Raw genomic sequence first — 24329 nt, forward strand, 5'->3', positions numbered from 1 at the left:
GGGCTTGTGGCTCAGTTGATGTATATGTTTCTCTTTTGATAGCCTGCAGAGTATTTTCATGTGCTAAAGACACCAGAACATAGGAGTGAATGTTCTATAAAATCACCAGCTTGATCTTCTTTGTTTTCGATGAGTTTTGTGAATATTGTCTTCAGCAACAATACCTGGGTGTCCATTTAAGAGCATCCTATTGCTTTGTTGACATGATTCACTAATTGTGGATATCTAAGGCCCCTTTGGCCAACAACACTATTGGATGTAACCTAGTCCTCATACTGGAAGCTTCATTTGATGACAAGAGATAGTCTGTTGGAACTCTGTATCTCCCATAATTGGAAACTTCATTGAATTGCCTTCATATACTCTAAGAAGTTTTTATCTCACTAGATTTCTATACCACCCTCAAATGTCTGTTAATTTTATCTTCTTGCCTTGCTTTCATTCTCCCTCTACAACTGGTCATCCCAATCAAACTTCTCCCATCAAGAGTTTAACCATAAAATTGACCTATTTCCCCATTTCCTTTAAGACTGATGTAGACACAGTAACCCCCTTAAGTTGAAATAGTGACATTTATATCTTGGCAGTAGCAACTCTCTCGTTGGACTTAGGGCCCACTCAGACAGAAATTATGCTTGGTACTATAATCATAGCTCATTGGTTGAGGCTAGTGAGATTATTAATCATGGAGGAGAAGCAATGATTCTTCACTCCTTTAAAAAATGGTAGTAGGTCCCAGGCATGGTGGTAAATATTATTAATTTCAGCATTGGTGAGACAGAGCCACTTGAACTTCAGTGATTATAAGAACACTTTGGTCTATGTAGAGAGTTACAGGTCAGCCCAGACCCATTTCAATGATAACATAAGATAAAAATAAAATAAAAATTGACATGTGTATAGACATCAACTCATTTTCATTTTAGTTTTTATTTATCTGGTATCTAATGAAAATTAAACTATTCCTTATACTTGGTCATTCCTTTATCAAACATGAAGTTTCTTTGAAAACTTAACAAACTTGAATGAAAACACATTTTTTTTTAATGTTTCACTGATTTCATTTAGAACAATTAATGGCAGGTGCAAATTTTAAGACAATAGATGAATACATGTTGGATTCTTGTTTTTTGCTTTCTATTAAACTACATATACACATAGAAAAATCCATAATATAACTTATAAGGCTCATTTTGTATATCACATTAAGAAAAAATATTGCCTAATACTTTCCACAACCTTTCTAGGGCATATTTTACATCTTTGTTCCTTAGACTATAGATCAAGGGATTCAACATGGGGATGATCAGAGTATAAAAAATGGAAGCCACCTTATCAGTGTCAAAGGAGTGACTTGATTTGGGCTGCACATACATAAATATCAAAGTCCCATAGAAGACAATGACCACTGTCAGATGGGACCCACAAGTAGACAAAGCTTTCTGCCTGCCTTCAGCTGAATTCATCCTAAAAATGGCTATAAGAATGAGTAAATAAGAAAAGAGGAGCACCACTAGAGATGAAACCAAATTAAACCCTGCTGAAATCAATATTATAATTTCAATATCGTGTGTATTAGAACAGAGCAATGATATTAAAGGGAGACTGTCACAGAAATGACTAATGATCTTGTAACCACAAAAAGGTAAAGCAAAAATTTTTATAGTTATTAGAAGAGAAATAATGACACTATAGAAATAAGGAACTGCCACTAGCACCCAGCATACCCTATGGGACATGATGACAGTATAGAGTAGAGGCTTACAGATGGCCACATAGCGGTCATAAGACATTGCAGACAGAATAAAAAGTTCACAAATGATGAACACAAGAAAGAAAGTTAGTTGTATTGCACAAAGATGATTACTGATTGTATTCTGAATGACAACAAAATTTACCAACATTTTGGGGCCCACAGCTGTAGAATAACCCAGATCAGTGATAGCCAGATGTCTGAGAAAGAAGTACATGGGTGTTTGCAGTCGGGAGTCCACCATGGTAAGGATGATCATGCCCATGTTGCCCATCAATGAGATTAGATAGATGATGAGAAACAATCCGAACAATGGAGCCTGAAGCTCAGGCCGGTCAGTGATGCCCATCAAGATGAATTCAGTCAACACTGTGAGGTTGCGTTTCTCCATCTAGGCTTACAGCAAACTCTGTTTTGGATTGACACAATAGCTTATTCAATAACTTTCTGAGCTTTCACCTAGGAGAATTTGCAATATGCAAAACAAATGTAAATTAGATAAATTGGAACTTACCAATTATGTTATTTGCAAATAAAAATATCTTTACTTAAAAATTGTTTAACTAGAATTTAAGACAGACAGAGATAGATTAGGAGTTTTGGTTTTGTTTTATTTTAATAATGTCTTTCTAATCTAGGGCATAATTGCATTATCTTTGTCAAAACTGAACAAGGTTAGAAACAGAAAATTACATTTTAATGTAGAATTAATATTATGAAATTTTTATTTCCATATATAATTATGAAATTCATATATATTTTGAAATTTTTATTTTCATGTATAATAATTGTTGTATAGTTTAAAATATTTTGAGTAATATCTATGAAGCTATTTTTAATATTATAGTGGGGTTTTATGAATTACTTTTAACAATATGATGAAATATTTAATTTATTGTTGTAAAATTGTAGACCTCAAATTACAGTGACTATCATTAATAGAAACAATCATTAAAAGCAGAGCACTGATCATTAAAAGCAGAACACTATGAAGACTTTATTCCAAGAAGTCTCATAACCTAGATAAAATGAATAACTAATGAATAATGTCTGAATAAGGAAACAGAACAGAGCCTTAAATTCAGCCACTAAGATTAATTGCTGCTGTACCAGGGGATCCAGGTTTCACCCACAGCATCCATATAATGCTTACTTACTTAACTCATGGTGTGGTATTTCTCATATTCTCCTTTTGCTTCTGAGGGCAGTAGCCACCAACATAGTACAACCCATATATTCAGCCAATTATTTATTATACATAATACTTTAATAATGTAATTAATTAAATTCTAAAATAATAAAATATTTTTAAGATCAGATTAAACATCTAAATGGATATTAAGAACCTGAATGTGTAAATTTATATATACTGTATTTTGTTCTTTAATATTTTTGACTATAACATTTCTAATAATTCTGTATATATATATATATATGTATACATACATATATATATAGTATGTAATGTTTACACATAAATATTTTAATAAAAGTTTATTTTGTCAAAAATGTGGGTTTCTAAAGAACATTATTCTTATGGATATATGACTAAATTGTCCTTGAAGGATTTCTGAGGTGAAGAAGGTATAAACTACCTACAAACTAGTCTCCTACTTTATAGATATAATGAGTAACAACATTCCTTAAGAGACAAAACAAGCAATACATAGAAATAATAATTGTTAAATGAAATGGTAGGAAATGGCTCTAAGTTTACTGTGAGAAAAGTAAAAGCATACACCTCATTGCATTACACTTGCATCTCATTAATTATAACTTGAAACTAAATTGATTAAATATTGCTTATGATAGTGAGACCTACTTATTGCTTACCAGTCTCCACACATATGTCTTCCTCCTAAGAGAAATATAGAAATTTAAATACAATTAAATTACCTGATAGCTATAGTAGATATCATACAGAATATAGTCTGTTTTGACTTTTTTATAAAATCATTTAAAATAAATTATACTATGTGTTCAATAACAATTTCAATACAAACATATATTAGCTATATATGATAATAAAAAGTATTTCTTTAGAATTCTATGAAAAGAAAAATAATTTTCTCATAATGCCCTTTTTACTTTTTATGAATGTTTTAAAGTTGTTTTTGGAGTTTAATAGATTGCATGAGAATGAAAGCGTATTCTGGATGCTGCATCACTAATATATGACTTACTACTTTAATATATTTATTTTACTGATCATGATTTTTTGATGGAATATCAAAAATAGTTTTCATTTTACTTTTAAATATACAATGGAAAAAGTGCATCTGAACATCTATTTAAACAATAATTGAAGCTTGAAGTGATTTTTAAAAGAAAATTAATCAATTGTCTAAATATTTGGAATTTCAAGAGAGCTATGAATCTTTGCATTTAAATATACTAACCAACCCAGGTGTGCTTCTTTTAGTCTGATCTTTTCTGTTAAAGATAGAGTTGCTTATGTAAAACCCAGTAATTGAAATAAAATACCGTGGTGACTTTTAGAAGATTATTATGAACATGTAGTTCTTTAATCCACACTATAATATCAAATTATAAATGCAGGAAGCAATTTGTATGAAGACATCACAGAGTGATAGCCCTGCACACATCATTGAATGAATTGTGTATTTATCTAGCATAAGACCTATGCTTATAATTTATTATTATTTATAATAAATATCATTATTTATTAGAAATAATATTTATTATTATTAATATAAATAATATTATTATTTATAATAATAAATTATAGAAATAATTTATTACCTACAATGACATCTATGAACTTTCTGTCTGCCTCTGGCATATCATCTTTACACTGCTTAAAACAATTCATGAATTAATTATTTTAATCTTTGGAGAATTGATATTTACTATGAAATGATATGCAATTAGTTACTTGTCCCTACAGTATTTGAGAGTTTGATAGTGCTTAGATTTTGCTCAGTAATTACCTGTTAGGAACATTAATTACAGACCAGTCATTTAGGAAGCTTCAAAAAATAGAATTCAAACTAACTCTCCCACTGTGCCATTTTATTTCTCTAAGTCTATCTCTATGTCCAATATCTTTCTGTGTTTGTCATGTGGAGACTAAGAAATTCCTGAGAATACTGGTGAAGTATCAGTAGGTCTGGACACAGTGTATATAATTATATAATATATAATAATATGTATTTATATATGTATTTATATTTATATATATTTATATATATATTATATATTTACATTATTATATATTATATTATATAAAATATATTGCATAATATATTATATATTCTATATGTAATTATTCATATGTAAAGACATATATATATATAATTTTATTATAAATATAATATAAAATGACTTTATATGTATGGTTGAATTTACTTTTTGAAATTAAAATATATAATTTCTCCCTTCTCTTTTCTCAAGTCAATTTTTCTGTGATCTCTTTTTTTCTCTTCCATATTCATAGAATTTTAAAACTGTTTTTACAAGTACACACACACACACACACACACACACACACAAATACCACATACACAGATTTATTCCTAAGTATGTGAATGCGTGCATTTTTATGTGTGCGTGTGTGTAAATAAAACTTGCTTAACCCACATTATGTTGCTTGTATGCATGTGATTTAAGGGCTGACCACTGGTTACTAGGAAACCAATTTAGGAAGTCTTTTGTGTGAGATGTCTTTCATGTGAAGACTATATCTCCCATTATCAGATTTTCATAGTTGCATGTAGCTCTTTGTCTTTAGTTGAAGACACAAGAGGTCTCTCATTGTCTGTTTATTCTTAACAAGCCCCCTTCAATATACCTTTTCAAGAATTCAGATACAGATTCTAATAAATTCAGATTTGAAATTATTAGAATCTGAATTTGAATTCAGATTATAATAAGTCAGAACACAAACAAAGAAATAATAGTTATTGACTATTTGGTCATTCTTTAGGCCTGTCAATTTTATCCATAAAAGTAGCAATTACAAGTCAATCCATTACTAACTAGGAACTATGTCAATCTCCTTAACCATTTTTATTCCAAATAAAAGCAGTATAAGGTGTTAATTATGCCTCTTCTAAAACAGACATCCATGAATGAATGAAAACACAATGAAAAAGAAGGCCGTAAGTGATGCTTCCTCCACTGATATCCCCCACACAAGACTATACAATGAACCTAATGTGAACATTGAGATATTTCATTCTGTTTCTCCTCATTTGATCACTACAAGTCTATGGAGGTAAAGAAAGCTTCTTATTAAAAAAGAAAAAAAAAAAGCCAAAACCAAACAAACAAAAACCCCACATATACAGTGAACCATGGAGTTGGTTTGGCCTAGCTGCTTTGAGAGGACCGTGTCATAATTTTTCAGGTTAGAGTTCAAGGGCCTCCCCTCGCATTAATGCCAGATAAGGCCATCCTCTGCTACAAATGCAGCTGGAGCAATGGGTCTCTGCTTGTCTATTCTTTGGTTGGTATTTTAGTGCCTGAGAGATCTGCTGGGTCTGGTTGATTGATATTGTTATTCTTGCTATGGGGTTGCAAACCCATTCAGCTCCTTCAGTCCTTCCCCTAACTCCTCCATTGGGGTCCCCATGCTCAGTCTAGTGGTTGGCTGCAAGCATCCGCATCTGTATTGGACAGTCTCTGGCAGAGCCTCTCAAGAGACAGCTATATCAGCAAGCACTTTTTGGCATCAGAAATAGTGTCTTGGTTTGTTGGCTGCATATGGGATGGCTCCCCAGATGCAGCAGTCTCTGGATGGCCTTTTCTTCAGTCTCTGGTCCACTCTGTCCCTGTATGCTTCAGTCCTATTTAGAAGGGGCAATATAATCATGGGAGATAGAAGATGGGAGGTACTTGGGAAGAAGGAAGGATGGGGAGGGGAAAAGGGGGGCCTGGATCAGGTGTGGAAGAGACAAGATTGATGTACAGAAGGTCAGGATATTGAACAGAGGTGTGTAGCAAAGGGGCATGGGGAGGGGCAAAGTTCCAGAATCCAGGAAAGCAAGAGGCTCCCAGGACCACAGAGGATGACATTAGCTGAAATACCCAACAAAGAGGAGAGAGAAACTGTAGTGACCATATTCAGAGGTTAGGCATGCCCCCTGGCTGAGCGATGGGGCTACCCACACATCTCAAAATTTTTCACCCCGAATTGCTCCTGTCTAAAGGTAATGGATGAGGACCTTAGTTTTCTTGTTAGGTATGTAGATATTTAGAATATTCAGATGTTCATATTCCCTGTACTACTCTTAATCTTGAGTATAAATAACATAGACAACTATAAAGTTTAAAAGAGAAATATACAAAATACAGTTATATAAACATACATGGACATGACTGTTTAATTAAAATAATTTTAAAAATACAAAAAATAGTTTCATTTCCCAAAATATCTAATTCTTCACATGATATAGCACAATGATTCTGTTATTTGCAGTTTTGGTCAAATGTCCCCAGAAACTATTAATATACACAAAAATATTTTACCAATAACTATATTTATAATTCATCTCTTTCTTTAAAAAAGTATTTTGCTTATCTGTTCTTGATTATATTTAAAACATGTTGATCGTGTGAATAAATGGTAAGAAAACTCCAAACACATAGAGTCTTCATGGATTTGCTCCTTGTTTTGAGGCTTATAAACAAGAGTGACATCCATATAATGTCTTACTAGAATCACATTCCACATTAACATTAAGAAAATGTATTCAATAATTTTCTATGTCCTTTGTAGTGGATATTTTACATCTTCATTTCTCGAGTTATAGATCAAGGTATTCAACATGAGATGACAGAGTATAAAAGAGAGAAGCCACTTTATCATTGCATACAAATGACTAGACTGTGTATACAGAGACATTATATTGAAGTTCCATAAAATATAAGAAATCTGTGCAGGGGGATCCACTTATTTAGAGTTACTAGATTCCACATTTGATTAAGGAACACTTTTTTCTTTTTTAAATATCAAGGATAGAAATAGTCCTTGCTGCTCTTCCTTTGGGAATATTTTCATCATCTAAGATTTTTATTACAATTTTATATGATATCATGTGATTTTGTACATGTACTTGTCTTATATTTTACAATATTAGGTATTAGGGTATTAGGGATGAAAGCACAATGAAGAAATCAAATTTTTAGCTTAAATTAGTTTATTGGGAGCAAACAAGAAACAGGCTATATGATATGACATGTAGAAATGGAATCCAAACAAAACTTTACATTAAAACATGTATGAAGAACAAATATATTTGAAGAACAAATATATGAAGAGGAGATACATCATATAGAAAAGATTAACTGAATTCAGAATTGATCAGCGATTTCTTTATATCTGTTCTTAGCATGTGGCCATCCCACAAGACAATAATATTACCCAGCTAAAGTAATATTAGTTATACTACATATAAGCTACCATATATTTTCTTTTTACTCTACCTTACAATTTTAAAATTTAAGTAAAATATTCACACACATTTTCCATTTTCTCTGCAAGGCCTGTTTCACCTCTTGGTTCCTCAAACTGTAGATCATGGGATTCAGCATGGGGATAACTAGTGTATAGAACAAAGAAGCAATTTGACCAGTCTCAAAGGAGTGAGTGGATTTTGGTTGTGCATACATGAAAAATAGAGTACCATAGAATATAACTATCACTGTCAGATGAGAGCCACAGGTTGAGAAGGCCTTGTGCCTGCCCTCTGAAGAGTTCATCCTGAGAATGGACACAAGGATCAAGATATAAGACATGGATACTACCAGAAGAGAAGAAATCAAATTAAAAGTTGCAAAGATTAAAATTACCAGCTTAATTTCATGTGTGTCTGAGCATAACATCAATATCAATGGCAGACTGTCACAGTAGAAATGCCTGATGATATTATGGCCACAAAATGATGAAGTGAAAATCTTGATAATGGTCAGTAAAGATATAAACATGCTATACAGGTATGGTATTGCCACCAGAACATGGCATAATCTTTGTGACATGATGATTGTGTAAAGTAGTGGATGGCAGATGGCTACATAGTGGTCATAGGCCATGGCTGACAGAATAAAAACTTCAGTGGTGATAAACACGCTAAAGAAGGTCAGCTGGACTGAGCACCAATTATAGGAAATTGTAGGCTGATCAGCAACAAAGTTTATTAACATTTTAGGCCCCACAGCAGTTGAATAACCAAAGTCAGTAAATGAGAGTTGTCTGAGGAAGAAGTACATAGGTGTCTGAAGCTTAGAGTCTATTTTGGTGAGCATGATCAAGCCCAAATTACCTACTACAGAGATCGTATATATAATGAGGAAGAGTCCGAATAAAGGGACCTGTAGCTCAGGGAGATCTGTAATTCCAGTTAGAATAAAATACTTCAGTACTGTAAGATTGTATGTATCCATCTAGACTACTCAGGAAACCTATACTGTTAAAGAAATAAAAAGATAATCATTAATTATGTTAGGGTCCAACAGTAGAAACATTGTATTTTTGTGTTATTATATAATATCTGTTATATTATATAGTATGAGTATGTATTTTATATTATTTTTAGATGTTAATACATGTATATAAGATTACTATGGTTCTATCTTTTAAATTTTATAATATCTTAAAGTCTAAAGCAATGAAAATTTGTTTTATAAGTTAATACAAATAGAAATTTTGAAGCTTCTCCTACAAACTCTGACATGGTTCACTGTTATATAAGATAATGCGAAACTATAACTAAGAAAAAACTCAGCATGGAACTCACTGAACAATTTTCTGTTAATGGGAGAAAAGTTTGCATTTTATGTCAAAATTTATGCCACATATTTTAACTCATTAGAATAGAGGCATCTTACTTTGAAAATTTACACTCAGTTTTATAATCAAATGATATATTTATAAATTACAAATTGTTAAATCTTTACAAAATAAGGCATAAATCAACTGATACCATCAGGAATATTTTTAATAAAGCATTTGGTCTTAAAGATAATTAATATGTTAAATGTTATTTCCAGTATGGATGACAAGTATAAGAGAAACATCAACAATGCTATTGAAATGAATTCTACTAAAAATCTAACAAATAAAGCACTCTTACTCAGGATGTACCAGAATGTATAAAGCATCAAATGTACTTGCTATTCATTTACATGACCTGCATTACCTTGTTATGTAACCATTACAATTAAATCTACTGTAAGGCAAGGAAACTAAGAGTATTTCTTATGAATATAAGTAAAAGTTATGCATATGAGTCAAAAATTTATAATAAAATATTGAAATATAAAACCCAGTGGTAATTATAAAAGATTAAAGTTTAAAGTCAACTTCATAGTTTATATTTGAGAATATATGTGTATATACGTGAATGTAGCATCAATTAAAAGAAATGGAGGTCATGACTTAAAAGAAAGCAAAAAAGGGCCTGTGGGAAGATGTGATTGTACATTACTCTAGAATTAATGCCAGATAAACTATAAGACAAACAAACTAAAACTTCTAAATTATAAACAAAGGCATAAAATAGTTGTATTCAGAGACACCATGATTTTTGTTCCTGCTCTGTAAGAAAAACTTAAGCAGCCCATATCAGCTACTTTTTTTATTGTGTTCAAAGATTCGACAAAAAATTTAATGCTGGAAGGATGTATTCTGACTAACAGTTTGAGGGACATAATGGGATAAGGAGGGCAGCTGGACTGACCTGTGTCTGTGCAACAAGGGCCTGAGTCGTCTTGCCTACACAGCAGCCAATAAGGAAGCAGTGTGCACTGACTGTGTAGAGTCAGGCTGGCTTGTAACTATGAACCTTCCCCCCAAGAAAGTTTGTGTTTACCAGGTATTGACACTGTCTACCAGGTTACACAACCTGACAAATCAGTACCATGACCTAGAGACGAAGTGTTCAAACATATGTTTATGTGGAAAACATCTCACATTAAGCAGTAGAAAATATTGAAAAAAGGGCAAAACACTTAATAATTCAATTCAGTACATTTTCAGGGCATAAAAGCATTGTTTAGAAATCTATTCCAACATATATATAAATAAATAAATAAATATATATATTTATATATATATTCATATATATGTTATCTTATATATATCTTAAATATATATACATATATATCTTAAGAAAGAAGATTAATATTCTGAAAAATATTGAATAAATAATTTAATGAATGAAAATATTAGTTATTTAATGGAAAACAATTTTATAGCTGCTCATATCAAAATTGTCCAGAAAACCAACTAGTTTATTAAATCTTTGTGGCAATTATGAAAGGGATTTAAAACGTCAATAATAAAATGTAGGTGGAATCCTAGGAATTTCCAACGTACTCAAAATAAGCAAACAGAAAAAAATAAAGAACTTAGAAGATTTATATATTCTGATTTCAGCTCTTAATTTTAGACATTAGTTTTAGCCATCATGGTTTTTTTTGACTCTTCTCTCCTGTATCTCTGAAATTGAGAACCACATCAGTATACCTGTAAGATATATTAATGATATTCTAATCAAGTTGCTTTTCATAGGTTTATGCCTACAGTAGCAGTGGCAAAAGTTTAACATGGGTTAATTTACAAGCATAATATTTCCCAAAGAATAAACACATACATTCTGGACTATGATAAGCACAAGCACTATGTGTATTCATTTATGCCCAAATTATGTGGAAGGTATTCAGTGGAGAAAGATGAGTCCCTACAACAAATAGTGCTGTGACCTAGATATAAATGAAGAATGAAGATAAACCCTTCCCTCCCTCTATCATGTGCAGAATTAATTCTAAACTCTTGTTCTTGGCTTTGTTTTTCAAAGCAGATTGTTGAAGCATAATAAAGTCCAGATTCCAGAAACTTGTAACAGGCTATGACTTAGATTCTTAGGAGGAGATTCAGGAACAAATATAGGCTACTCACTTCTAATGATGAATCTTTCATGCATTTTTCTTGTGTGTTCTCAACATCATAGGAATAATTTATGAGTTTTCATCCTCCCGGTGGGACTCTTCATAAGTCAAAGAAAAGCAATTTACTAATTCTACCCGGGCTTTGGAAAGCTTCATAAAGAGCCCATGAGACATTTGACAATTATATGATTCTTATATTTCTACGTAAGAAGTATTATCTGAGATATCTCCCACCATTGCGTTTTATTAACTCTTCTCTACTGTGTCTCAGATACTTAGAACCGTTATTATATCTGTAAGACATATTAATGATAATGTAAAGAAGCTGCATTTTATTGGGTTATGTCTATAGTTATAATTGTCAAACCTTAATGCAGGATGCTTTAAAACAAATTATTTCAAAAAATATTTGAATTTTTTTTATGTTTTGTGATACTTTGAATTATTTCCCAAAGTATTAGACAGATTTACAAATCCAGACATCCTAAATTAAATTTTTACAAGATTAATATATTTATATAATGAGACCAAAGATTATATAGCAACAACTAAAAGAAAATATTTTCAGATTTTGGAAAGGTCTTCTAGTGTATTTTCTACCATGAATGGCCCCATGACTCATAAAAATTGCAGCACAAATGTTATACTTATTCCCAACATCTTTGCCTTCATCTTTTAAATTTATTTTTAGAATATACTTGACAGACCAAAAGTTTGATATGTAAGATACATGAGTAATGTTCAAATAAAATAGCTATCTGTATAAATATTAGCATAAGTAAACAGAATATATTCTACATTCATAATTTTCCAACAAATGTATGATGCCATGCTTTTTAGGTTGAGTGTTAGTCTCATTCTCTCTCTCTCTCTCTCTCTCTCTCTCTCTCTTTCTCTTTCTCTCTATCCCTCTCTCTATGTCTCTGACTCTATAATTGATGGTATCTAGTTAATTCCTTGTTTTACTTTTACATATAATTTAACATAAACTGAACATTCCAGTATCTCTTTGGTTATTAAATATTTATTTTTATATAAATATGTGAAAATTGTAAGATAAGATATGAATTAAGATAAACTCATTCTGAGCCCACTTAGGACTGACTGTTTCAAAGTCTTCCATCCTTTGCATATTGTCCAGTTAGAGAATTTCTGTTTTATCACCACCTACTGCAAAAAGAAGCTTCTCAGTTGAGGTTTGACTGATCCTTTGCTCTATGTGTTAGATCTATGTGTTTCTCTCTTCTAGTTATCTATAAAGCATGCTAAGTGATCTGAAAGGCAATGTCCTTGTGGGCTCTGGCATCTAACACATGCTTTCTAGTTTTGGAAGGTATAAAAGAACAGACATGGGGGAAAAAATACATCCTCAGGGTTGGGTTTTGAGGCTTCAAAATCATTACTCAGTTCTCAGATCACATCCCAGATGTGAGACCCCAGCTTCTGTTCTAGTCATCTTGCCTCTGGCCCCCTCCTTCTTCCCATGATTTATTCATTTTCTTTTGGAACACTAAAACCAGAAAAACTTTCTTCTATAAGTTTTTACAATTGTGGAATTCTATTACAACAACAGAAATGTAATTAATATAGTTTTTAGTAGGTTATTGAGTAGTATAGTAGGTTATAGTATGTAGTCTAGAGATATAGAACTTTTAATTCCTTTTAGTTACACAATTTGTGATGGCACACATTGTACACTTCCTCCATCTACCATCTGCCACAGAATCTTGTAATCTACATTGATTTATATTCTAGTTTCCATTTAAGGAACAGAGCTTTCATATATGTTCTTTGTTTGTCTGAGTTTTAAAATAATAAAAATATGGTCCAGTATTATTTATTTTTAAACCAATGTCAGAATATTATACATACGCTGCCCATAATCATATACATGTAAATACAAATTGTTTGTTTCAGCATTCATCTATTTATAAGTATTTGATTACACTAATATTTTTATTATCATGAATTACATGAATATCTCTTTGCTATGCTTATTTTATTTCCTTTGGAAGTATCCTTGGATCGAAATAACTGAATCATAGAATATATAACCATTTCCCACTCCTTTCTTTTGGTGATGAGGGGCTCAAAACTATCATCCAGGATGATTATGTCACCAATTATCTGAGGTGGGTGTTCCATTTTGTCTTTCTGTTTAATGAAATTGCTATTAGAAAATAATCTAACCCTTGAGGGTAAATAGCTTTGATACAGAGGGTTAGCCCACTCTATTCCAGTATTTTGCATGTGGGCCTTATGTGTCAGTAGTTTGATACACAACACTGAATTCACAGTTCTGAACTTAGGGTGTAGTATTCTTGGTATTTAGTCCTCAACTAGTGAGTCTCATTTTTTTAAAGGGACAATAATTGTGGAATATAGAATCTTTGCCACTCTTAGGCTTATCTTTCTTCAGCTTCACAATCATATCTCTTGCTTTCATATTATATACATAATTATTTGCATTCCCAGTTCTCTACACCTCTCTGAAGTTCTCACACTTTAGTTTTGACAGAAGGCTCTTTTTAATTAATAAAAATTGTGTTTTGCCTTTTATTTTTAACTGGGAAAATGCTTATTTGAAATCTTGTACCTCACTGGTACAATTAGGAATAATTATGCTCTAATTGTATTTTGAGAGAAAAGTTTTATTTTAACAGGAAGGGTGATATGTAGGAGGAGCTAAGGGGGAAGGAGTACAGAGAGGAAGAGATGGATTAAGGAGAGGAGAAGATGAAGGAGAGGAGAAGCTAGGTGATGAGAAAGAGAAAGAGAGAGAAAGAGAGGGGGGGATATTGAGGCAGATGTTCACCTATCTCTACCAGTCAAAGATAGTTGATGTATCTATGTTGGGTATTAGGTTACACTTCTGATTGAGCATTACCAAACTTATAAAGCCTTTGATTAACATTTTAAAAAATTGTATAAAAGCAAAAAGGAAAGGGGGGCATGGTATAGGGGTTTTCTAGGGAGGGGAAATGGGGAAAGGGGATGGCATCTGAAATCTAAATAAAATATAAAATAAAAATAAAAAAATAAAAAAAGAATATTTGGAATTAAAGAGCTAATGGCAACTAATGAAAACTAAAGTTTTTTTTTTTTTAATTACGTATTCTTTTTTTTTTTTTTACTTTTACTTTTTTGTAGTCCAGTCATTATCCTCTCCTAGTTGGCCCTTCTAAACTTCCTCATCCCTTTCCTCTTCTCCCCCTCCCCAGTCTCCAAGAGGATGTCCCCACCTTCCCCACTCTTCACCCCTAACCCCTGCTAGGCCTCTCCATTCCCTGGGGCCTCAAGTCTCTCCAGGGATATTCTACCACTGAGGACAGATCGAGCAGTTCTCTACAGTGTATGTGTTGGGGACTTGTACCAACTGGTGTATGCTGCCGGGATCTCAGGGTTCCAAGTTAGTTGAGACTGCTGGTCTTCCTATGAGGTTGCCCTCCTCCTCAGCTTCTTCCAGCCTTTCCGTAATTCAACCACAGGGGCTCCAAATTTCAGTCCAATGGATGGGTATAAGTAAACAAAACAAAGAGACAAATAAACAAACAAATTTTCCATTCTGCATCTGTCTTGGTCAGCTGCATGTTGGGCCTCTCAGAGGGCAACCATGCTAAGTTCCTGTCTGTAAGCACACAATAGCACCAGCAATAGTATCAGACTTAGGAGCCTCACCTTGAGATGGATCCCAAGTTGGGCCTGTCCCTGGACCTCTTTCCCTCAGTCTCTTCTCCATTTTTGTCCCTGCAGTTCTTTTAGACAGGAACAAGTCTTGGTCAGTGTTTTCGACTGTGGGATGGCAACCCCATCCTTCTACATGATACACTGTCTTTCTACTGGAGGTGGACTCAATCCCACAGGAGGGAGAAGAAAGCAGTCACAGTAGGGAGGCAGAGGCTTGGAGGGACCTGGGTAGGAGAGGTGAAGGTAAGGGTAAAAGGGACACATAATCAAGTGCTGCAGGGGGGTCAGGGACAAGAAAGAAGCCCTGAGGGCCAGCAGAAAGAATAGAAATATGCACCCTCGGAGGCTGGATGTAGAGGGCCTCTCTAGAAAGTGCTTTAGACCTGGGAGGTGAGAGACTCTCAGGACTCAAAGGGAGGGACCTTAGATGAAATTCTCTACGGTGGGGAGAGGAAAATTGTACAGTTTTTTGAAATTTTGATACAGGGTATTTTTATTAGTTTTGTTTTGTCTCTCTCATATATTCTCCAACTCAGTGCTCTTTTTAGAATTCTTTGCCTACCATTTGTATAGTGTCTACTGTGACAGAGGCTAGCAGACATGGATGATCACCTGAATCAGTTCAGTCGACTCTACTTGGTATTAAAAAACACACAAATAAGGAAAACAATTATTTTACAGGCTTTCTTTATTTAGGTGTACCTTACATTGCAATGGCTACATGGCAAGGGCTGGGCCCTCAAATATTAATTAGAGATTAGAAAGAGCTTTACTTATATAATAAAAAATTATTCATGAATGCTAGGTATCATGGTTGTGGGAGATCATGGGATGCCAGTATGATAGGGTCGTATGACAGCCATCTGAAACTGACTTGCATTCAGTAACCATTGGAAAACAAAACTGTGGTTGAGTCTATTGCCGTGGCAAATACACTGGTTTTCAGAACAAGAGTGAAGTCTATCTGGGACATATGTAGGTAATCTATGTTTACCATTATGAACATACTATATCAGCTTAGTAAATTTTACTTACATTTAAAACTTTATACTTCCTTTGACAGCTTACCAACAATCTTACTTAAAAAATCTTTCATTTTCTTTTCTTTTTGAAATTATAATATAATTGTATCATTTCTCATTATTTTTTTCTCCCTCTAGCCTCTCATATTTTCCTTTTCTTTCTCACAAATTCATTACTTGGTTTTTATTAGCTGTTGTTATGTGCATATATGTTTATGTATGTATATATATATGTGTATGTATATATGTATATATACACATATATATGTATATACACATATATATGCATATTTCTAAAGACAACCTTGTCAGTTATATAATATCGTTTGTATGTACCATTTCAGGTCTGACCACTTGGTATTGAATAAGCAATTGGTATGATATTCCATGGAAACTGCTACTTCTCCCACTCTAAGTGTTTCCCATTTGTCTATACCACTTGGTTTATGACTGAGACCTTGTGGATTTCCTGTGTTCTCTTTGGCATGGCTATTTCTTCAACCCATGTTTAAGCTTTATCTGTCAGCACTTGGATTTTTGCTTGCTAATACAAATCATATATGCCTTTGTTTAAATTGTAAATGTTATACCTAATAGAATTCTGAGTGGAAAATTATCCTAAGAGATAAAATATGCCACCAAAGCCAGTGTTTAATAGTACATTTATTAATTCAACTAATGCATATCAAATCTTGTAAAACATATTTTATTATTATATTCACACATGTGTATAGGTTATTTACATACTACATTATATGCTCCACCCTCTTCTTCCCTCTCTTCACATATTCAGCTTTCCATTTCTAATAATACAAGTTCCACTTTTACATCTTTAAAAAAATTCTACACAAGAGTACATACACAATACTTCTTTATAAGTTTGGCATAGTTTGTGCAACATGATGATCTCCAGTTCTTTTAATTTTTTCTGACATTATTTCTTTTTCTCTTCATGCCTGAGATGTTCAGTTCTCTATATAGATAATGTGTCTTTATGCATCTAGTTGCTGTTAGAAGTGATGCGGCTTCTTGTCCTAGGTGTTGTGGATGTATGAGAATAAACATTGGTATTTAGAAACCTCTATTTTATTCTGTTTTAATTAATCTTTGCAGATATTCAAGAATGGTATGAAAGTATCAGACCTCATTTTTATTTTCAATTATTTAGCAAAAATTATACACTATTCTTTGTAAAGCATATATGTAGACCATAATACAGGAAATATTTATTTTAAATGGCAGCATGCAAGTATGATGTGCACTTCTTTATAGATGACATATAAGAAAGAAAAGATAAATACACAGTTCAATACATAAAGTTGTCTTTAGCCAAAGAAAGTCTAAAGTGAGGTACACACATGAATGTGTCTCATCCATTTCACCATAGGCAAATGCCAGTGTAAGAACAATGCCAAACTTTAGGCACTAGCATGGAACGTTTTATAAGATCAAGTTTAATACTAAAATAAAAACCAATTCTAATAAACTGCATTTTGAAAACAAGGGAAACATTACAAAATCACTATGTCTTTTAGGCCCAGAGCATTTAAAAGTCTAGTACATATTATGCACAATAGTATGTAATCAGGTTAATAAAATGCACATTAAGTATTAAATTTTGTTTTATTTCTTTCTTTCTTGTAGGACCCAAGATTGCAACAAGAGATGTGGATATGTTAGGCAAACTTTGTGCTTCTGGGCTATCTCCCCTGTAAACTGAAGTTTAAATACAAATTTTACAGACATTTTTCCATAGCTTTAGAAGGGCACCTTTTACCTCTTTATTTCTCAAGCTGTAGATAATGGGATTCAGCACAGGAATTACCAAGGTGTAGAACACAGAGGCCATTTTATCATTTTCAAAAGAGTGACTAGATTTGGGCTGTACATACATAAAAAACAGAGTCCCATATAATATAACTACCACTGTCAGGTGAGACCCACAGGTAGAGAAAGCCTTGTGTCTGCCCTCTGCAGAGTTCATCCTGAGGATGGCTACCAGGATAAAGATGTAGGACACAAGTACTACAGAAAGGGATGAAACCAAATTAAATGCTGAAAATATCAATATGATAAGTTCAATGTCACGTGTGTCTGAACAGATCAAGGTCAGCAAAGGGAGACTGTCACAGTAGAAATGGCTAATAACATTATGGCCACAGAAGGATGAAATAAAAATTTTGATGGTGGTGATCAGAGAAAGAAAGGCACTGAAGAGATAAGGAATTGTCACCAATACCCAGCAGACTTTCTGTGACATGATGACAGTGTAGAGCAGGGGGTTGCAAATGGCCACATAGCGGTCATAGGCCATAGCTGACAGAACAAATAACTCACTAATGATGAAGAAGATGAACAAAGATAGCTGGAATGCACACCAATTGTAGGATATGGTATTTTTATTTGTTACAAAGTTTACCAACATTTTTGGTCCCACAGCTGTTGAATAGCCAAAATCAATGAAAGCTAGATGTCTGAGAAAAAAGTACATAGGTGTTTGTAGCCTCTCATCCAACTTGGTAAGGACGACCATGCCTAAATTTCCTACCATGGAGGCGACATAGATGAGAAAGAACAGTACAAAAAAAAGGAGCCTGTAGTTCAGGGCGGTCTGTAATGCCCATGAGAATGAACTCATTCAGCACAGAGAGGTTCTGATTCTCCATATAGAGAGTTAAGGAAGTATTTATTTGGAGCAATCTTCAAAGCACACTGGGATTCAGGAAATTACCTGTTAAAATTTCAGAATTCAAGTCACATTATGTAAGAGAATCCCGTGTTTTTATGTTCTTCATTAGTTTATTTTGAAAGAAAGTAATTTTAAATTATTTATCTGCACTACTCAACACTGATACAAGGTTAAAGAATATTGCACGATGATTGATCTAGATTAAGAATCCTGATTTTTTAAAGAACTTCTACTTTAAAATACATATAATTGTGAAACATCATTTAGAGAGAAGTAAAATGAAACAAATCATTTACATGTGTCTCAGTTTTATATTGTTACAACTCATCCATGGAATCATCACCAACTCCCTGTAAAGGAATTGCTTTATATCTCCTGATTGTAGCATCTTCTATCAAATATCATCCTGGCCTCTTATTTATTCAATATTATGAAACTGAATCCTTGTTCTATTATGCTTTGAATCCATCTAGAGTGAATAGTTGGAAACTGGTCTCACTCTTGCATTAGTTCAGAACTTAGTACATTGAAATGATGTGTCTTGTGTTGCTATTATTCATTCTAGTTAGTTTTAAATACACGTGTACAATCATAGTAATTAACCTGTCAACTTGTACTCCTAAGCAAACTTCTAAAACTATACATAATTCACTATTGGAAGTATATGAATAATGAAGCAGATGATATATTCAGCCTGAGGGAATAATGTCTACTATGATGCAAGAGGAACAGCAAATGCTGTACCAATGAAAGATCTATGGTTACTGGGAGTAACTATATATAGAAAACTTAATTTTAAAAAAATAATATGCAAAACAAGCAAATAAATATTAGATGCCTAAGAAGCAATAACACTCATAGAAATTTACTATGCTCATGTTTTAATTTTGACTACTTTAAAACATTATTTAATTTTTCATCAGCTAAATATTTATAGATCTGACTTACCAATTGCAGTCTTTTAAATCTGCTCTCATTAATTCCTTTCTGGTAAAGTTTTATATGTCTGGTTGTTTATAAACAAATGATTCCACATACATAAGTATTTATATTGTATATAAAATACTATGTAGAATATTGTATAGAATATAAAAATGTGAAGTTCTATACTCCTCCTTTAATTATGGCTAGAAAAACTCAGACATGCACAAACACACACACACATACACACACACACATACACACACACTTTGTTATATGTACATAAAAATGTCTTCTGGGCACTATTTAACCATTACCTTCATAACTTATGGTTATCTGCACAAGACCTGAACAAGATCAAGCTAGCTGAAAATACTGGCATAAATGTGGGAGGTACTCTTCTCCAAGCCCTTCTGTTATTGAAGAACTCTTCGAAGTTGCTACTGTCTCAGGGAAGAAAAAATCACTCTATTGAGGATGTGGGCCCTCTTTGGTTTCTTATGCTCCAGTTAATAGCATCCTCCTCCTCTTTCTCCTTCTCCTCCTCCTTGTTCTTCTTCCTTTTCCTCCTCCTCCTTCCTCTCTCTCTCTCTCTCTCTCTCTCTCTCTCTCTCTCTCTCTCTCTCTCCCTCTCCCATATCTTTTTCTCTATCATTCACCTGATCTGATTAGAAGAAAGTGAAGATTTATTACAAGTCTCACTCTTACCTCATAGAATCACAGTTTCCCAGGAGACACAATGAGTTGGACAAGGGTCTGAAGCAATGGATTCCCTAGAAGGAAACAACACATCCCACCATATTAGAATATAAAATTTAGCAAGTGGGAAAAACCATCAACATTATGCTCAAGGAAATGAAAAAAGCAATCAAGGGAAAGAAGACTTTTCAGCTGCTTAAAAAATACATCAGGCTTGTCTTGTCTGTCTAGATGAGTAAACATTGATTGAAACAGCCAGACACTATTATTTTTTAATTGTCAAATGTAATATCATCCGTATTCCTAATATATTCATTTCATGCAATGTATCAAAAAAACTGAAGAAAGATTTCTTTTCTACCCAATGTATAAAATCAAAACAAAATCCACTATTTTATCTCAATAGGTAAGTACAAATTGCAGTATATATTTGTGAGTTACATGGAATGAGTATAACCTGTCACAAGTTCCAAATTTGGAAAATGTGGTAATGTACAAATTCCAAAATCTCATGAGTTTGTTTATGGTGGAGAGGCCATATCTGTGAGTTTCATTTCTCCCAAACTCATTTATTTAATCTTATTTATTTTTCTTTCTGTTTTAATTTATATTTTATTTATTCTTTTTTTCATACAATACATCCTAACAGCAGTCATCCTTTCCTCCATTTCTCCAATTTTACACCCACCAACATCTCCAGTCCCCCAGATACACCACTTTTCTGTTTCCCTTCAGAAAAAGTAGGCCTTCCAGTGATATCAACCAAATACCATATAACATGATGCAAGACTAAGCACGTACCCTCATATTCAGGCTGGATGAGCCAACCTAGTGGAAGGAAATGGGGCTTTGAGAAGGTGTTGAATTGTCAAGAGTCTTATACTTTAATGTCAACACACAACTCAGTATTATGTTCCTCAGATAATTCTTTCAGATATTTACTCTTGTGTTGAGTACTGATCCCAGATGAATGGATCAATCTCTACAAATAAACTAAATTTCTTATGTTTCTTGCCCTCTTAGTATATGTTTTATCTGTGAAACTGTTACTTATAATTTTAGGATAAAAGCATGTAACATAAATTTTACCAAATATAACCTAAATATGCATTTAATACTATTAAGTATTTTCTATTGGATAGAAAAATAACAATTTTCCAAGTATACTTATTAATTCTTTTTAAACATTGTATGTTAGTCATAACTTTAGTTATTTTAAGATTGTATTTATTCATTATATCTCATTATTTAAGATTCTCAAATGTTTGGTCAACTTTTCTGTGTATTCACATGTCTGATTTGCTATATCTTTCATATAACTAGCATCTGTCAATAATGTAAGAAGGCCTTCCTCCTCAACACTCAAAAATACCTTTTCATTTTAATTTGTAAAGGTTACAAAAATAGCAGCTATGACCAAGGTATGCCATTTCTTATATTTGGCATATAATAGCAATGGGAAAGTGCTGTCAAAACATGGATTGAGGTGTTTCATAACAGCATTAAATATTTTATCTCAGCTGCTAGTTCCTCTAATACAAAGCTCAGAACATTTGATTTCCTGCCTTGTATGGCTGCCGGGGCATGTGTTTTAAATTTTACTAGATTTTTGACATAAGTACTGGTAAGGTACTCTTTAATTTCCTAGTGAATTCAAATTAGGATGAGAATTCTTAGTTCATTTGTAAAGAACATATGAGAAAAGGCAATGCCAAATTTGCAATGATATAGAGTTTATAACAAATTGATTGACATGGAAAGCATACATACCTCTTATTAGTAATTCTTTAATATGTGACCATCACTGATTAGAGCAAGGTAAATTTGATATGAAGTTGACAGAGGAAATGTGCATTAACTTAAATACAGACTTGTTTTTACATTTGAGCTTTGATGTCTCTCCCTATCTACTGTAGGTATGGTTATGAATAACTGTCTATATATAATTATTTTGCTTCTCTCTAAACAGTGAAGAGTTCATAAAACATTTGAGGAGGTTGAATTTAATGTATTAAAGAATGATATGTGAGCAATAAGGAATATTAATGAATGTGTCAATTCAATGTTCCCGGTTCTCTGCAACTACTCCTAAGTGGAATTAAAGATTCCTTGATACGTTTTTGCACGTGCATCTCTTTTGTTAATAGCAGCACCCTATTTTTGGTTCACAAATATTAGATTTCTTATTCATTCTCTCTCTCTCTCTCTCTCTCTCTCTCTCTCTCTCTCTCTCTCTCTCTCTCTCTCTCCATTGTGTGGTCTTTGGGATCACCCATAAAATAAACATAGTCAAGATACTGTCTCAGTGTCAGCTTTTGTGGGGGCCCACAGTTATACAAATACTAGTAAAAAAAGATAGTTATTGCAAAAATGTAAATATGGCTGCATAAAAACTAGGGAAAGACAAAGGAAACTTCTTTAGAAAGCTTGATTTTTTTAGGGGGGGAGTGAGAAATATTTAGTCTCATGTTATATTATCTCCCTGTTTCATACATAAACTACCAAATAACATATTTGGTGCAATAATACTTTATCTGGAAAAAATTTTAAAATGTTACTTTTCCTCAGACTTCCCATTAGTTTGGAAATAATAGAAAATAGAGACAGAGCTGATAAGGAAAAGCAAAATGACGGGTATAAGTTTAAATATGATGACCTTTATTGTGTCTGTAGTTGAAACTGACCATTTCAGGAATAATCATTAGAAATAGTTTGATACCATGAAGATTTGTTTAATCTACTCACCTACAATCAGAAATGGGTTCTTGTTCTTCTGTAGGGTTAACAACACAACTGCAATTAAGCACCCTTCCAAGTGTCTCTTCCTTATGAACTGTACATCTGTGAGCTTGAATACAATATCTTGGTTATTCCCCAAACATCTCAGAACTGACAACAATGTCACTGAGTAATTTGTGAATTATCCAGGGAGCATTTGATTTCCCTACTGAGAAATTATATTATACAGTATTCAATTTATTCCCTGTTATTAAATTTAGCTTAAAATGTTCAAATATTTTAATGTATTTTATTTTTGCTTCTTATATTTTGATGTTTTATTCATTCATACCTATGTGTAACCACATAACATTCTTCAATTCCCACCATGTTTTATGTTTCTCTATGGTGGGCAGTTTAAACATTCACAGTGGTGACTTTTAAAAATTAAAAGTTTACTATTACAAACTTTTTATAAATATTATTTATGAAATGACAATAAATTATAGTTTGATGGTAGATCTATAATCATTAGGGAAGTCAGCAGTTCTTAGTATTCATCCATTTTTTTCCTCATAGATATTTCTACTGTAAAATTGATGTTAGTACCTGAAATATAAGCATCCTCATAAAATAGATATGTTAAAAATTTTAGCATACAAGGTCATTTTTTATGCTTTCCTGATAGCTAAATTGTTTGCTGAAGTCTAGTTTATGACTTATGTATGTTTTATTATTTTGCTTAATTTCATTGAATAAAATTGAGATAATCTTTGATAGCAACCATTTTATGTACATGGCAATGAACATTCAGTTAGTTATAAGTTACTTATATTTCCCTTTGAGAATAAGATGTTTTTGTTCACTTCACTTCAATATTAAATATTTTGGAATCTGTAGGCATAAGATTGGGAGACTTGATTCTCTATGG

The 24329-nt window shown here is 32.7% G+C and overlaps 2 protein-coding genes and 1 pseudogene across 3 annotated transcripts; all 3 read right to left on the bottom strand.

Annotated features, from left to right (window-relative positions):
• Positions 1-948: 948 nt before the first annotated feature.
• LOC117703768 (olfactory receptor 8K3-like) lies at positions 949-4542 on the bottom strand. The gene is made up of 3 exons (XM_034495596.2): positions 4517-4542; positions 3587-3611; positions 949-2212 (listed from the first exon to the last, which is right to left on the bottom strand). Exon 3 carries the CDS (start codon positions 2142-2144, stop codon positions 1206-1208), a length of 939 nt encoding a protein of 312 aa, XP_034351487.1. The 5' UTR covers positions 2145-2212; positions 3587-3611; positions 4517-4542; the 3' UTR covers positions 949-1205.
• Positions 4543-7294: 2752 nt separating this feature from the next.
• LOC117703864 (olfactory receptor 8K3-like) lies at positions 7295-11765 on the bottom strand. The gene is made up of 2 exons (XM_034495711.2): positions 11673-11765; positions 7295-9180 (listed from the first exon to the last, which is right to left on the bottom strand). The coding sequence occupies exon 2, from the start codon at positions 9155-9157 to the stop codon at positions 8210-8212; it is 948 nt and encodes a 315-aa protein (XP_034351602.1). The 5' UTR covers positions 9158-9180; positions 11673-11765; the 3' UTR covers positions 7295-8209.
• Positions 11766-17056: 5291 nt separating this feature from the next.
• LOC143441163 (olfactory receptor 8K3-like) lies at positions 17057-23544 on the bottom strand (annotated as a pseudogene). Its single transcript, XR_013108387.1, has 3 exons — positions 23426-23544; positions 20690-20754; positions 17057-19102 (listed from the first exon to the last, which is right to left on the bottom strand). The product of XR_013108387.1 is annotated as an olfactory receptor 8K3-like (transcript).
• Between the last annotated feature and the right edge of the window lie 785 nt (positions 23545-24329).

The sequence above is a fragment of the Arvicanthis niloticus genome, chromosome 2 (genome assembly GCF_011762505.2).
Source record: "Arvicanthis niloticus isolate mArvNil1 chromosome 2, mArvNil1.pat.X, whole genome shotgun sequence".
Classification (NCBI taxonomy): Eukaryota; Metazoa; Chordata; class Mammalia; order Rodentia; family Muridae; genus Arvicanthis; species Arvicanthis niloticus.